General features: G+C 36.7%; 1 protein-coding gene across 4 annotated transcripts in view; it reads left to right on the forward strand.

Annotated features, from left to right (window-relative positions):
- Positions 1-15402, forward strand: part of scn1a (sodium channel, voltage gated, type I alpha subunit) — a 138631-nt gene that overhangs the window by 74496 nt on the left and 48733 nt on the right. For 2 of the 4 annotated variants that reach the window (XM_012971277.3, XM_031892943.1), the window contains exons 6-10: positions 5789-5880; positions 7904-8176; positions 12286-12349; positions 14586-14727; positions 14833-15039. In XM_012971277.3, the coding sequence (XP_012826731.2) occupies positions 5789-5880; positions 7904-8176; positions 12286-12349; positions 14586-14727; positions 14833-15039 (778 nt within the window). Of the gene's footprint in view, positions 1-5788; positions 5881-5976; positions 6069-7903; positions 8177-12285; positions 12350-14585; positions 14728-14832; positions 15040-15402 lie in introns of all 4 variants that reach the window. The other 2 variants (XM_031892942.1, XM_031892944.1) reach the window with 1 other exon arrangement.

Here is a 15402-nt window from a genome sequence, read left to right on the forward strand (position 1 = left end):
ATGAGAATACATGTGTGTGTGTTTGTGCCAGTATATGACCATGTGGATGCACAATTACCTTCTTTATTATTTCTCAGTGATACCTCATAGTTAGGTTTTACTTTAAATACTGTAAAATGTAAAATTCTCTGCATTTTTAATCATTTTTCTTAGTGGTGTTTATTGTATGGGCCCTTTTGTCCAGAGCACTCCATTCATGGCTTGTAGCAGATTATACCATGTTTGTTATGGAAGGGCCATGGTGCCTACTGATCTGAGCAGAATACAGCAGGTGTCTTCTGTTGATAACAAAGCACTAAAACCAGCCTCAGACTGCCATTGAAAAAACTTTCTGTTCCACAGCCATAAAATTATGTTTAACTTGGAGGGGGAGGGTTCTGCTGTGGCCCTTTGAGGGCTTGAAATAGTCCCAACCTGCCTGAAAGGCTTGGAAAGTGCATTAGGTTGAAACAAATAGGGTAAACCTATACATTGTGATCACCACATTCACCTGGTAGAGGGATAGCTACTAAAAGGAAGGGGAAATTCTCCATATAAATGAATATGTGAAACAAAAGACACTGGTATTTACAGTAGATTAAGAGGTAAATAATTCATGAAGAACGAGAGTCATATTGTCTATGGCACACTGGAACAAGCTGGACCCACTGTCAATTGGCTCTTGGAGGTTATAGAAGATGATTCTTTTATATTATATTATATATTTTATATTATATTGATCCCCAAAAGGCTCATTGCATTTGCGCCAAGCCTTCCTAAACTGAAGCTACAACGTCACAGTAGACACACCATTTACCTTGTATCATAAAGGACCAGAGTGGACATTTCTAATTGATAGTCACTGTAAATAAAATCCCTTAGGTGAAGAACCCATGGAGTGGTTCAGTCGCCTGCGATAGGGCAACTTCATGCGACTTCAGAAAAAGAAGCAAGGCAAGGACTTTCCACCGGCGACTCCTATTGTTGCCGGTAGAAAGCCTTTTCGGAGCCGTTATTCACTCTGTTCCGCTCCGTGGGTTTTACCCCTAGAAAAACTAGGTTATTGCTGTATCTGTAACTTTCTAGACTTCTTTCTAATTTGGGTTCAACAAAAATCTCAGCATCATCCCATAAGCAGGAGGCAGCTAATGATAATGGCTAGGATAAATAATATTGACTGCTAGGGATGTAGCGAACATCGCCAAAAATTTTCGCGAACCCGTTCGCGGACTTTCGCCAAAACTCGCTAATATTCGTGAACTTTGCAAACCCCATAGACTTCAATGGGAAGGCGAACTTTAAAACCTAGAAAAGCCATTTCTGGCCAGAAAACTGATTTTAAAGTTGTTTAAAGGGTGCCACGACCTGGACAGTGGCATGCAGGAGGGGGATCAAGGGCAAAAATTTATCTGAAAAATACTTTGTAAAAAAACCGCCAAAAAAAAACCGCCAAAAATTAACGCCAAAAAAAAACCGCCAAAAAAACCGCAAGCTATTCCTATGTATACGCAAAGGCAAAAACCCGAAGTGAAAAAACGCGGCGGAAAAAACTGAGGCAAAAAAATGCGGCGCAAAAAAAAACGCAGCGAACATCGCCAAAAGTTCGCAAATTTGCGGACTTGCGAACACCCGATGTTCGCGCGAATTAGTTCGCCGGCGAACAGTTCGCTACATCTCTATTGACTGCATGTTCTATGAAAAAGAAAGTGCAGGAAAATCCCTTCTACGGAGTGGAGCTCTATCTACTGATGAGCTCCAAGCATGGCAGCTAAGGATTAAAATCATTATGGCAACTACTCTTACCTGTAACAAACTACAATAAACATTTTATAGTACATATTTGTACTATATGTATCGTTAAAGGCAATGTAAATACCAAAAGACCTTTATTTACTAATAAATGACAGATTATCTAGCATCAGTGGTGTTGAAAGTAATATTGATCTACCCCATTTCTATTCTCTGTGGCCATTCCGACATTTGAAACAATATAGCAGAAGCCAACTGATTATCAGACCTACGAAGAAGCTTGACTTTCTGACTACTGTTACATGATTTTAAGACCCAGCAGTTCAGAAAAGGACAGAAAAATACTGCTTTCAAAAGTAAATGCACTTACAAATTACAGATGTAGCTACCAAGTTTTCACATTTGGTCTCAACATGTCCAGCCACCATTTTTGAGTGTTAAATGCTGCCGCTAGATAGTGCTAAAGTGCTAAAGACTTGCCAGCAAAACACAACAGAAAACGCCATAGACCATGCACCACCTGGTGGTGAAAGGTTTCCCCCCCCCCCGTGTTAACGGGAAAAGATTGAACACTACAACATGGTAAAGGAACTTGGCTGCATCTGTACTTTAAAACTATTGAAAGTTTTTAAGGAATGTATATTTAATTAGAAGTTGATTAGAGTCATGTTTTTTTTATTATGAAAAAAAAGGATTTTTGGATTTACATCTCCTTTTAGAAAGACTATGTACAGGTATGGGACATAGTATCCATAATGTTTGGGACCTGGAGCCTTCCAGATAAGGGGTTTTTCTGTAATTTTGATCTCCATCCCTTACTGTAAGTCTATAAAAAATCATTTAAACCTTAAGGACTGTTTTGCCTAATAAGGATTAATTATATTTTAGGATTAAGTTAAAAGTACTGTCTTTTTATTACAAAGGAAAAGGGAAATCATTTTTAAAAATTATTGACTAAAATGGAGTCTATAGGAGATGGCCTTCCCGTAATTCAGATCTTTTGGAATAAAGGGTTTCTGTGCTGCTGTGCTTTTACCAGGCTTGGATTGCTCTGAACAAAAACATGCCCATAAATAAATCACCCAAATGATCATTTTTAAGTAAACCAGGGATGTTTTTTTAATGAAGAATTTAATGTGTCCTTTAAAAACATTTGTTTAAATGATCTTTACAAAGAGATCAGTGTGTTATGCTTTCAGGCTGAACTCATAGGACATTTTGATGGTCCAATTGCTTTTAGGGAGAAAAGAGTCAATCAAAATACCCTTTGCATTTCTGGCATTTGATTCCAATTCGTTTGAATAGAAAACTTGATGCCTATCACAGACGCTGGTGGCACTTCTGCAGCGCTAGTATCTGTAACATCTGTATCTGTAACATCTGTATCTGTAACTAGCAGCCTAGCTACCATCCAATAGAATGGTGGTCATTAGCAGACAGAGCCTAAGGTGCTTCCATTGGCACGGTTCTCCCTAAAAGAACAGGAATCAAACAAGCCACTTGGTATCAGTCTTAAAACCAAGAGTGAGTTTTCCAAAAGTCAGATTTTGTGATGTATGACACATTTTCGAGAATATTAAGACATTGAGCCTTTTTTATTACTAAAGTAAATGTATAAATTTAGCTACCGATTTCAGAACGTTTGCTTCATATTTGTGCTGCCCAGAGGAAACTTCAAATTGAGATTCTCTGTGGGGCCCGCTCATTTACTCAGTGTGAAATGTACTGAACGCAGAATAATACCCCATAGAACGACATGGGGCCCAGAGAGCTGGAAATAAAAATGTATTTCATGCTACTGCATATTATCCATATTTTGAATTCGGGACAGCCAGAAATAAATACCAAATTACATTTTTAAATAAACTGAGAGGCAATTAAATCTTTACATACCTTGTTAAAAAATGCACTTTTCTACCAATGGCTAAAGCTTTTTTCAGTTGCAAACGTTACTTTCCTCTGTGTTGGGCAGAGCATAGTTTTCTGCAGAGGAAATGGGGGGTGCACAGGAAAAAAAAATCCTACATGAAGTTTTGTGGATTCTCAAACTGTCAATATTATTTTTGTCGGCTGTGTGTCACATAAAGTATCTTCCTCTGTTGTCAGGGAACTAACTAAATACACTACGACCAAAGAACATAAACCCAACTCCTCTGTAGAGCCACAAGGCGCGTTCCAATGACCTGAACAAAAAGAAATAGTTTGTTGCCATTGGTGACTCTGGCCTCGTTCTGAATAGTCGCCCCCCCCCCTTCCTTTTTGTTAAATGTCAACAACACCCTTCTTACCTTTTCCTGTGGCCAGGGTGAGGGTGGGAACCTTGCTTTTCTACCTAATAATAGTAGACCTTCTGCTTTGATATAGTAAATTAATAGTTAAAGTTACATACACAATGTTGGAATGCATAGGGCTTTGTCTGTAAACTAAGTATTCATGCTAAAGTTAGTTTAAAGGTAAACTATCCCTTTAATGTACTCCCTATCTTTAAAGGAGTACTGTCATGGCAAAACATGTTTTTTTAAAAACACATCAGTTAATAGAGCTTCCTAAGCAGAATCCTGCATTGAAATCCGTTTTTCAAAAACACAAACAGTTATTTTTATATTTCATTTTGAAATTTCACATGGGGATAACCATATTCTTCATTTCCCAGGGTGCCACAGCCATGTGACCTGTGCTCTGATAAACTTCATTCACACTTTACTGCTGGACACATGCTGATTCACAGATCATAAATCATCTTGATATATAAAACAAGATTCATGCAAAACAAATGGCTAATCTATGCTCAATACGTAGTAGGTAGTTGCCTGGCAGAGAAAGACATTTTTTGTGACATACAGCAATTTTTTAGGGTATTTTATGTCAAGGCAACTTGCATTGTAGAACAAGGATTTTTAGTCCTCCATTATGCCATAGTACAAAATTATGATACAAACAAACCAAATGAATCCACTTGAACTTAAAAGAGAAAATCAGAAGGTCTGTGAAAAGTTCTGCCAGCATTAGGTTAGTGACAGCCACCCCAAATAGCTCCTTACAGATAGGAGTTAGTGTTTCTTGTTACTCTATATAAAGACCCTTTAGCCCACGAGTACACCATCTGCAAGTAACTACCTCTTTCTAATTTGTGGTCTATTGACCTCTATTGTTATGGTTATTGTTGTCTTCTACAAGTGACAAACATGCAGATCTGCATCAGCAACAAAGGTTGGCAAACTTTGTGTCTTAATGTCTACTGTAAATTACTTTGACATATAAAAAGTGTAGTGGTGGCCTTTGTATATGTATTGACCAAGCAGTAGAGGATTTCAGAATTAATAATTAATAAAGTAAGTTTTCAGTATTTTTGAAAAAAAAAGTCCAGAGTGTATCAGTGTGCTTTTTGTTTTTAAATTTAGAAAAGTAATGAAAACCATGACTGGGCTATGTTATAAAAAAAATAGGGCAGCATGAAGAGCAGGCCATAAAGTGGTGCCTAATAAAAAATGAACTTTTCAGCCCTAAGAAAGTTCAGTAGACTGAAGCCATTCTAGCACTGTCTTTGCAGGCCACACAGAGAGAAAAGAGTGAGGTCCCCACTCCTATGCACCAGGTCTTTTGGTTATCCAACCAGTCCTTTCTAAAGCCTCCACATACATTTAGTTGATTGAACCCATCCTTTTCAGAGTACCAGGCTTCATTGTATTGTCTGTGTTTGTTTCTTGGGGCATTATGGTCCTCTTGGATCTCATTGGTAACAAAGGACAACCTATGTTAAACAGCTTCACTAAAATAAGACTTATTCCATAGAGAGAACATTTTTATACAGATCCACCAGTTGGTCAACTTGCTTAAAGCCCCAGTAGTTGCGGTCAGTCTTACCTCTTCCTACAAGGACTGCCCTATGCTTTATGAAAACAGATTAACAAATAGAACTTTTCACAGATGTTCTGTTCCCTCCTATAAGTTCTCTCTACAAAACTCACTTATCAGTAGCAACATCCACAGGGCCAATATGGAAAACCAAAACTAGAGAAAACATTCCTAAATCCTGAATAACTCTGATTTAATTCTACAGGTATGTAACAGAATTTGTAAACCTAGGCAATGTTTCAGCTCTTCGAACTTTCAGAGTATTGAGAGCTTTGAAAACTATTTCTGTAATTCCAGGTAAGAAGTGATTGGTGTGAGGTGTTAGGCCCCTTGTACATCCAACTGTTTCTTTGTGTCTGTCATTGTGTTTGTGTGTGAACTCCCCTATTGCAGATATGTGACAGAGTTTGTGGACCTGGGCAATGTCTCAGCATTGAGAACATTCAGAGTTCTCCGAGCATTGAAAACAATATCAGTCATTCCAGGTGAGAGCCAGGTTAAACACGCAGGCTAATTTTTGCTCCATTGATACTAAAATCACATCTTTTGAGCATAAAGCCTTGTTGTATGCCACTCATTTTGCTAAAAAGAGAAAAAAGCAGGAATCGGGAGACAACACAAGAGGGTCCATGGAGATTCCTAGCTTTTTTTAGCATTAGTTTTTTTGTTTATTTTTTTAGTTCGGTTTTACAGTTCTAAACACTTCTTTGCATGAGGCTCTGCTATATTCATATAATTTGCATTTTAAGACTTATTTATATTTAAATAACGAAAACATTACATTATTCACTAAAAAAAACTAACCTTTTGTGAAACCTGGGAAACCCGGATTTCACAAGTATGCAAAATTTTTGTGTCATTTTGCACACGAGTCCAAAAAAGTCATGCAATTCAGTCTCGAATAAAGATTTTGCTAAGAGAATGCATGAAAGTTGCATGCAACATCTGTTTGGAACTGATTACTCTTCCAAATTAGATTGGCTTTTTGACATAGATATATAACAGCATAGTTTAATTTTGTGCAAAGTAGACGAGCTGCTAAATTAGCCTAATGTGACATGAGCCTATAAGAGAAATCTTTGACAAGCAACACTGACTGAAAACAGGGTTATGCAGAAACAGACACAATTTGCCCAAGCCTTAATTCTCATAACAACCAATCATAAGGTAGCATGCACTGATCTAGTATAATGAGAGTAATGAAAGCAAATATCTTATTGGTTGCAATTGGTAATTGGGCTGGGGCAACTCTGTCCTTGTTTGTATATAACTCTTTAATAATGAAGTTGCCCTTATATGAAAGAGTTGCTGTAACATCCATAAATAGCTAAGTATTCTATGATGGAATTCCAAGTGTCTGTTCTATTGGATTGTCCGCCAAAAGCTTTGTTTGGCAATTCTCTTGCATTCAACCCAATTGTAATATACTATAGCTGATGCAGAATCGGTAAAGATTACCTGTGCTTCAGAAATAACTGTTAAATATGCTCTTCACCTCTGCCTGTAGGCTTTCATGACATTGTCCTTGTTCTACTGCTTGAATCAATGAGCTGTGGGGGATCTGATATATGCTAGCATTCACTTACTGTCTTCCTATGAAAATGGCAATAATTGGAATGAGCTAGCACTAAATGATTCCTCTTTGGCTGAGTCCATATTCAAGACTTTTACCTGCTGTACTGTCATGGCAGCTTACATGGGATAGGTGTGGGTCGTCTTTATTATTGCAATATTCTAAAACAGAGCAGCTCTGAAATGGAAAATGAGAGTACAGGACTGACTAAAAAACAATTCTGCATCAAATATAGATAACAAACTTAAGGTTTTATGTATTAAAATGACATGCTATGGACGTAGCCCGCAGTAGACCAGCTCATGCAGGTTTACTTGAGTTCCATCAACCTGTGCAAAGACATTCCAGTTACTGTCTATCATAAAAGAGCAACTTTAAGTTTTGCATTCCTTTTAGTAGGTCCTCGCAGGCCATTGCAGAATGCAACTGCATGGATGGGACAAAAAGACTGGATAATAGCACTTCTTTGCAGCAGACAAGCATTTTGCAAAGTGCATCACTTAAGTGCGATGCACATAACCACAGTCACAAAATTGTCCATGTCTCTTTAACTCATCTCACTGTTTTTCATGAGCTTTCGGCTGTTTCATCCTGTAACCTGCTTGTGTAGATCTAAATGTGTGTGTCTACGCTTTTGCATGCCAACAGCTCATCATTGTAGTTTGATTTCATGTTTCTTATTATTTATTTTGCTGTTGTTGGTTGATATGAAACTGCTAAAACAAAAGAATGTGCACTCTTTCCTAGGCCTGAAGACTATCGTGGGCGCACTGATTCAGTCGGTGAAGAAGCTTTCGGATGTCATGATTCTCACAGTGTTTTGCCTCAGTGTGTTTGCACTAATAGGACTGCAGCTTTTCATGGGGCACCTAAGGAATAAATGTTTGCAATGGCCACCAATTGACTATTTCCCTTTAATAAATATTCCTCCTATCCTGAATGGCACAATGAACATACATGACCCTTTTGGTAACACGACTAACAGCACATTTGACTGGGAGGAATATATTACAGATAAAAGTAAGAATAACTGTCAGTTTATGACAAACTCCTCAGCAGCGTACTAATGGGAGCTATTATGTGCAGAAGAGATATGCAGCGGTATTGCAAGACAGATGTTTTCCCTCTGCCCTGATCTCTATTGTATTAACTTTTGCTTCTATTCAAATCACTCTTCTTTGAAAATTCCCTCAAAACAGAACACCCTTTTCATCTCAAATCTTAAATTCATGCAGTTCTTTCTATTCCCTGTTGAACAGAACTCACCCAAAAGACAGAGCCCTTCACTGTTCTTCACGTATTTCATGATTATTCAATTCCTTTCTAATGCTTAAAAAAAAACATAAAATTCATTAAAAAGCAGGTACAATGTCTCTTCTTCCCAAATCTCAATACTCTTAAGTAAATCCCCTGGCTTTTCTCAATTTTCACTATTATTTAATTTCTTTTAAACAAGCTATGAGATAAATTTTGCATCTCTTTTTTTCATAACATTTTCATTCATTTCTGGTGTTTATTCAGGACTTTTTTAAATCCCTGAATAATGTGATCCATGAGTTTTCATGCTGCTTAACCTCATCCATCTTCATATTTAAGGTTAAACAGAAAGGTCATTTTCCCTTGGAAAACTATCCTTGAATGAGGACAAGTTCAAATTACAAATGTTTTATGCAGTATATCTCTAACCTGGTGCTTTCTAACAGTTTTTGAACTAAAATATCCAACAAGGGGCCCAGCTTTTCTATATTGAACAAGAGTCAATATTTTTATCCAACCTGTTTCTTTAATGGGGCTGTAAACCAAACTATAACACTGTCCCACTGTGCCCCCTTATAGATGCAAGAAAATTCACCAATGAGAATTCTACTGATCAAAAAACTTTATAATAAATGCAAAAGTATCTGCCAGGCTTCTTGCTGTTATCTTACATATAGAGGCTGATTTACTAACCCACGAATCCGACCCGAATTGGAAAAGTTCCGACTTGAAAACGAACATTTTGCGACTTTTTCGTATGTTTTGCGATTTTTTCGGATTCTTTACGAATTTTTCGTTACCAATACGATTTTTGCGTAAAAACGCGAGTTTTTCGTATCCATTACGAAAGTTGCGTAAAAAGTTGCGCATTTTTCGTAGCGTTAAAACTTACGCGAAAAGTTGCGCATTTTTCGCGTAAGTTTTAACGCTACGAAAAATGCTCAACTTTTACGCAACTTTCGTAATGGATACGAAAAACTCGCGTTTTTACGCAAAAATCGTATTGGTAAAATACCGATCATTACGAAAAAAACGCAATCGGACTCATTTCGACCCGTTCGTGGGTAAGTAAATCAGCCCCATAGAGTCAATTATGCCCTTTTTGTTCTTCATTATATTACACTGAAATGACAGATTTTATCAGTGCTGGGAAACTCTGCTTAATGCTCCCAACTCCAAATGCTGGAACAGAGAACATGGAGCCAGATTTACACAGATCAGCTGGGATTCTCATTGGAGGATTGTTTGCATTTTAAAGCAGTTGCTGGCTGTCGAGCTTTGGGAAAAAGTTTTATTAAAGGTTTTTTTTAAAAAGCCTTATTGTGCAGTATTGCTGCACGAATACAACCCTGATGTTGCTGGACTACAGCTCCCAGCATGCCTCAACCTTCATTGTATGTTACATTGTTCTGGGATTTGTAGTCCAGCAACAGCTGAGTAAAGTTTGATTGAGCAGTGCCTATATAGTAAACACAGCCCTGATTGCAATAGTTGAGCAGTGCAGTAGGGTTTACCTGCCCTTTAACATTGTGTTTTCTTTTTGTGCTGGACAGATTAGTATTTTGCATAAGCTATTATTATCCAAAATCCTATTGGAGAGCATCATGTCATATTGAATGAATGACTTTGAAACTAACACCAACATCACACTCTATTACATTACACAGTATGCTTTACAACATAAAGCAAGTAAAAGTACAATAATATCATTAGTAGCTCTACATTATAACAAATGTATTTATTAGTCTGTGTGTTTCACTAGGACATACTTTAGCAAATAGTAATACCAAGTTAGCATAATACATATATATTATAGTATGTATATAGTATACATTATATATATATATTATATAGTATAATACATACTATCTTATAGTATGATATTTTACACCTAGAATCCTTCCAGATAAAAAAGTCAATTTGATTATATACATTGTACTGTGATATCATGCTCATGGTCTAGAAGAAATACAAAGGTTCTGAAGGTTATCCAACACCCATGATAGGAGATTTTATTTGCATTTGGATGGATAATAGGGTTTAAAAACTCTCTTGCTCCCACCGAACACTCAACTTTTTCCAATAAGATAACTTCTGACTTGCAACTAAAGGTTTTGCACAGTATGTATAATGTTACATTGGTAATTTCTGAATTGCTTAAGGAGCATTTAAGACAATATGCAATATCTGGAAATGTTAATGACTGTTGCCAATTATATCCCCAGTATATGCATACCAGTATACATCAGTACAATTTGCTTCCCTGTAGAATATCACCTGGAGATTTCTCACTGGCATTTTGTGGCACTTATTTTCTTTCGGGAAGGTGCTAAGAACATTTCTCCTTGTGTGACTTAATATGTAGGATTTGTAAACAATTACAGGTAGAGACATTTAGGGTTATAAATCAAATGTTGGTAAGGCAAAATAAGTGCAAACTGCCACTCATCTGCCAATCACTGCACTACCTTTGCCTCAGCAGAACCCAATAACTATTATTAATAGCACATTATTTTTAGATACACATTATTTGTTGCTATTATTTGTTGCTATTACTGGCTTGTAAATTAATGTTACCAGAGGGTAACTGTGACTACAAGCCAATAACACAAAATAGCCTATGTGCAGTGTGTTTATTTATATTAAGTAAATGTGCATTAAATTGTCATATAAAGGTGATATCAGGTGTTTTTTGGTATTTTAGGGAGGATAAGAACCTAATCAACTCAATTTAATAATCTTTTCTGGCTGCATGGGCTTTATTCATTTAAAGAGCTGTGAATACACACGTTGGCACGATAAATTATAAAATGTTTTTTTAGCTTTGTCCCAGATATACGTCATTGGGTAATACGGTGCAGTATTAGTTTTGACTTATACCCCCTTATGTAATAAAAGGCACTAAATAAGGAGCAGTAACCCATAGCAATCAATCAGATGTTTGCTTTTAAACAGGTGACCAGTAAATGCTACCTGCTAATTGGTTGCTATAGGTTACTCCTATAGCCCAAACTTATGGGCTTATTTAGCAATTTTCAAGTTTGTGAATTTGAGTTTGTTTTTCTTATTTGAATAAACTCATATAATGAATGGTCACTTAATTATTAACAAGGAAAATGTGTTTGAAAAAAACTCTAATCTTGAATTTTTCGAGTTTATGAACTCAAAAAACTCGAATAATTTGAGTTTTAGAATATGGCTTGACTTTGGCCATGACAACTTCCAATGACTTCTACAGAAACTTGTAAGCTTTTACATGGCGAATTTTTACATTCGAGTTTTCAGGTTTTTTTGCACTTTATAAATACCAGACATTCGAATTTTTCGAACCATAACTCATATTCAAGTTTTTTAAGTGCAAAAAAACTTGAAATGAGAAAAAAAAATCAAACTTGATCGTTGATAAATAACCCCCTAAGTGTCTTTTATTGCATAACCCTGATAGTACATTGCATTATACAATACAATAACAAAAACCCAATACATTGATAAATGAAAACTGAGTAAGAATTAAATGGTGATATAACGGGGCTCCGTAACATTATCATTATTAACATGTATATATAAAGCGCCAACATATTCCACAGCAATAATAAGTGGGTAACATTATTATTATTATTAACATGTATAGATAAAGCGCCAACATATTCCATAGCAGTATACAATAAATGGGTATAAACTTTGACCATACAGATTTACATTCAAGAATAACCATTAACCAGTACAAGAGGTGACTTGGGCCCTGCTCAAATGATTGTACAATCTTAAAATGAACATTGGTTCTATACTTTGGATATATAAAAAACCATCCCAAACCTTCACCTCATTAAGACCTTTTAGATTTTGTTCTCAATTTTTCTTTCTCTCCACAGATCATTTTTACAAACTGGAAGGACAGAAAGACTTCTTGCTCTGTGGTAACTCCTCAGATTCAGGGTAAGGTACCTCTTATATGAATGTTATCTACATTGTATGTTATAGGGACTATATAAGGTATAGTTTACTTAGGGATACGTTATATGCTTTCTTTAACATATAGGGGCTGATTTACTTACCCACGAATGGGTCGAAATGAGTCCGATTGCGTTTTTTTCGTAATGATCGGTATTTTGCGATTTTTTCGTATTTTTTGCGATTTTTTCGGCTTCTTTACGAATTTTTCGTTACCAATACGATTTTTGCGTAAAAACGCGAGTTTTTCGTAGCCATTACGAAAGTTGCGTAAAATCTGGCGATTTTTCGTAGCGTTAAAACTTGCGCAAAAAGTTGCGCTTTTTTCGTAGCGGTAAAACTTACGCGAAACTTTGCACCTTTTAAGTTTTAACGCTACGAAAAATGCGCAACTTTTCGCGTAAGTTTTAACGCTACGAAAAAAGCGCAACTTTTGTAATGGCTACGAAAAACTCGCGTTTTTACGCAAAAATCGTATTGGTAACGAAAAATTCGTAAAGAAGCCGAAAAAATCGCAACAGATACGAAAAAGTCGCAAAATGTTCGTTTTCAAGTCGGAACTTTTCCAATTCGGGTCGGATTCGTGGGTTAGTAAATCAGCCCCTTAAACTATATTATGACCTTTTTCCTACCAATAACCATGATGAGCAAATCTGTCCCATTTTACAGCTACGGCAAGACTATTTTTGACGCATGCACTTTTTTTTTAAAAGACCGCAACATTTTAGATGTGACCGCGATTTATTTGACGCAACTGCGTTTTTTTGCTGCAATTTAATTGACGTGACAGCATCTTTTTTTGACGCAAATGCAACCTTTTTGACTGCACCCTTTTGACTGCAAATTTTTGCACTAGTTTCCCAAAAACATTTCCACACACAGTGAATCCATGCCTGACAAAAGAATTCTTGACATCACAGGCAAGAAATATTTAAGGGGTTACGTAATAAACGACACTAAGTTTGTTTAGGAGAAGTAACTCAAAGCAACCAATAAGCAGGAAGCACTTACTGGTCACCTGTTTAAAAGCAAACATCTTATTGGTTGCTATAGGTTACCGCTCCTGGGCAAACTTAGTGCTGTCCTGAAGAGGCCACCAGTGGGGAGGAGGTTAAGGGACTTTATAAGAAGTTGATGAGATGGGCAGTTTATTTATATCCTAATTTAATAACTGTTATACCCTTTTATGCGTAATAACAACTGCCAGTATTCAAGAATGCAATGATGCATCTGGTCATTTCAACCTTGGCCCTTTTGTTGATTTAAAATTTCACCTCTTATTATCCTTTCTATTATGGGATTTATAGCTCTGAAGCCTGAGGACTGAATGCTCTGCAAAACTGCAATGACAGATTTATAATAAAAAAAAAAAAGAAAATCAGATGCAAGACTAGTAGGATGGCTGAGTGGGACGATATCAAGGATAGACACAGATTGCCAGGGATGCTTATGCCAGATATCGAACCTTAGCAGAAGTGTAAATGGCGCCTGATTATGCAGCCTTGACTGAACAGAACCCATTTATTTCTTGTATTGCATTCAGTCAAAAGGAAATAGAATGTCACATGACAACCCAGGATCCATTCCATAGAGAACCCAAGAACCCATCTCGTGTCTCACAGTCCGTTATATTTTTTCCAAAATTCAATGAAATTTCATATGGGAATCCTGTGTTTCAGGGTCTGTAACTAACCATGTTGATATAAAAATTTCTCTATGATAAAATTCCCATTATTTGACGTGTAGTGCTTCAGTTCTAGCTTGTGGAGTTATAAAAGATTATGACTGTACTTATTTTTCTTAGACAATGTACAGTATAATACTACTGCTGCTAAATGTTTTGCCCAAGTTCAGCACCACTTGTTCCTTCTTCATATGATCCCTTCAGAAGCCTCTCAATCTAATCTTATATTTAGCCATAGACCCCATGTGTGCCTTTAATACAGAGAAGCCAACTGTGCTTACACAAGCGAATGGCTTAGGGCTATCAATTCCCCCACAACACAAGGGATATTAGGTGTGAGGATATATGAGAACCTTCATCAGATGGAACTTCTGTACAACCTGGCACAAGACTAGGACCATGGTGGAGATAGAAAGGCTATAAGACCAGGTTGGGTACCTCGATTGCCTTGACTCCACATTTGCTTGTTGTAATTTAAAGGTTTTATTACTTTAACCGTGCTATTGATGACTTTATATTCATATGTATTTTATGCAGTCAATGCCCAAAAGGATATATTTGTGTAAAGACCGGCAAAAACCCTAATTATGGTTATACAAGCTTTGACACCTTCAGTTGGGCATTTTTGTCTCTCTTTCGCTTAATGACCCAAGACTACTGGGAGAATTTGTACCAACTGGTGAGTATTTCTGGCATTCTACATACCTACATAAACTTCCATTAAGTATAATTTACATAAGCTATGTTGGGCTTTTATGATTTTGTATGTTTTGTTTTCATCTAGACACTACGAGCTGCTGGTAAAACCTACATGATCTTTTTTGTGCTGGTGATTTTCCTGGGTTCTTTCTACTTGGTCAACTTAATCTTGGCTGTGGTGGCCATGGCTTATGAAGAGCAGAATCAGGCAACTTTGGAGGAAGCAGAGCAGAAAGAGGCAGAATTCCAGCAGATGCTTGAACAGCTGAAAAAACAACAAGAAGAAGCACAGGTAAACACAGCATTTGTAAAGTATTATCTTTTGGTGCTTTAAAATAGAAATTTCTCTAGTGACAGTAGTGCACTATACAGGGGTTTACCAAAGGATAGAGGAGAAAGCAGACCAAACCTTTATTGATATTGATTGTGGATATGACATCGAGCAGACAGAACCAAAAAAATCAAGTATTATTATTGGTGCTTATAGTAGACTGATCACCTGTTTAAAAGCAAACATCTTATTGGTTTCTAAGCGTTACTGCACCTGGGCGAATTTTGTGTCCTTTATTATATTTGGGGGATAGGCTTCAGTTTTGTTTAATACATTATGGCCTAGTTGGCATAAGACTATGGAGATTTTCATGAATCCAGGTCA

The sequence above is a fragment of the Xenopus tropicalis genome, chromosome 9 (assembly GCF_000004195.4).
Source record: "Xenopus tropicalis strain Nigerian chromosome 9, UCB_Xtro_10.0, whole genome shotgun sequence".
NCBI classification, from domain to species: Eukaryota; Metazoa; Chordata; class Amphibia; order Anura; family Pipidae; genus Xenopus; species Xenopus tropicalis.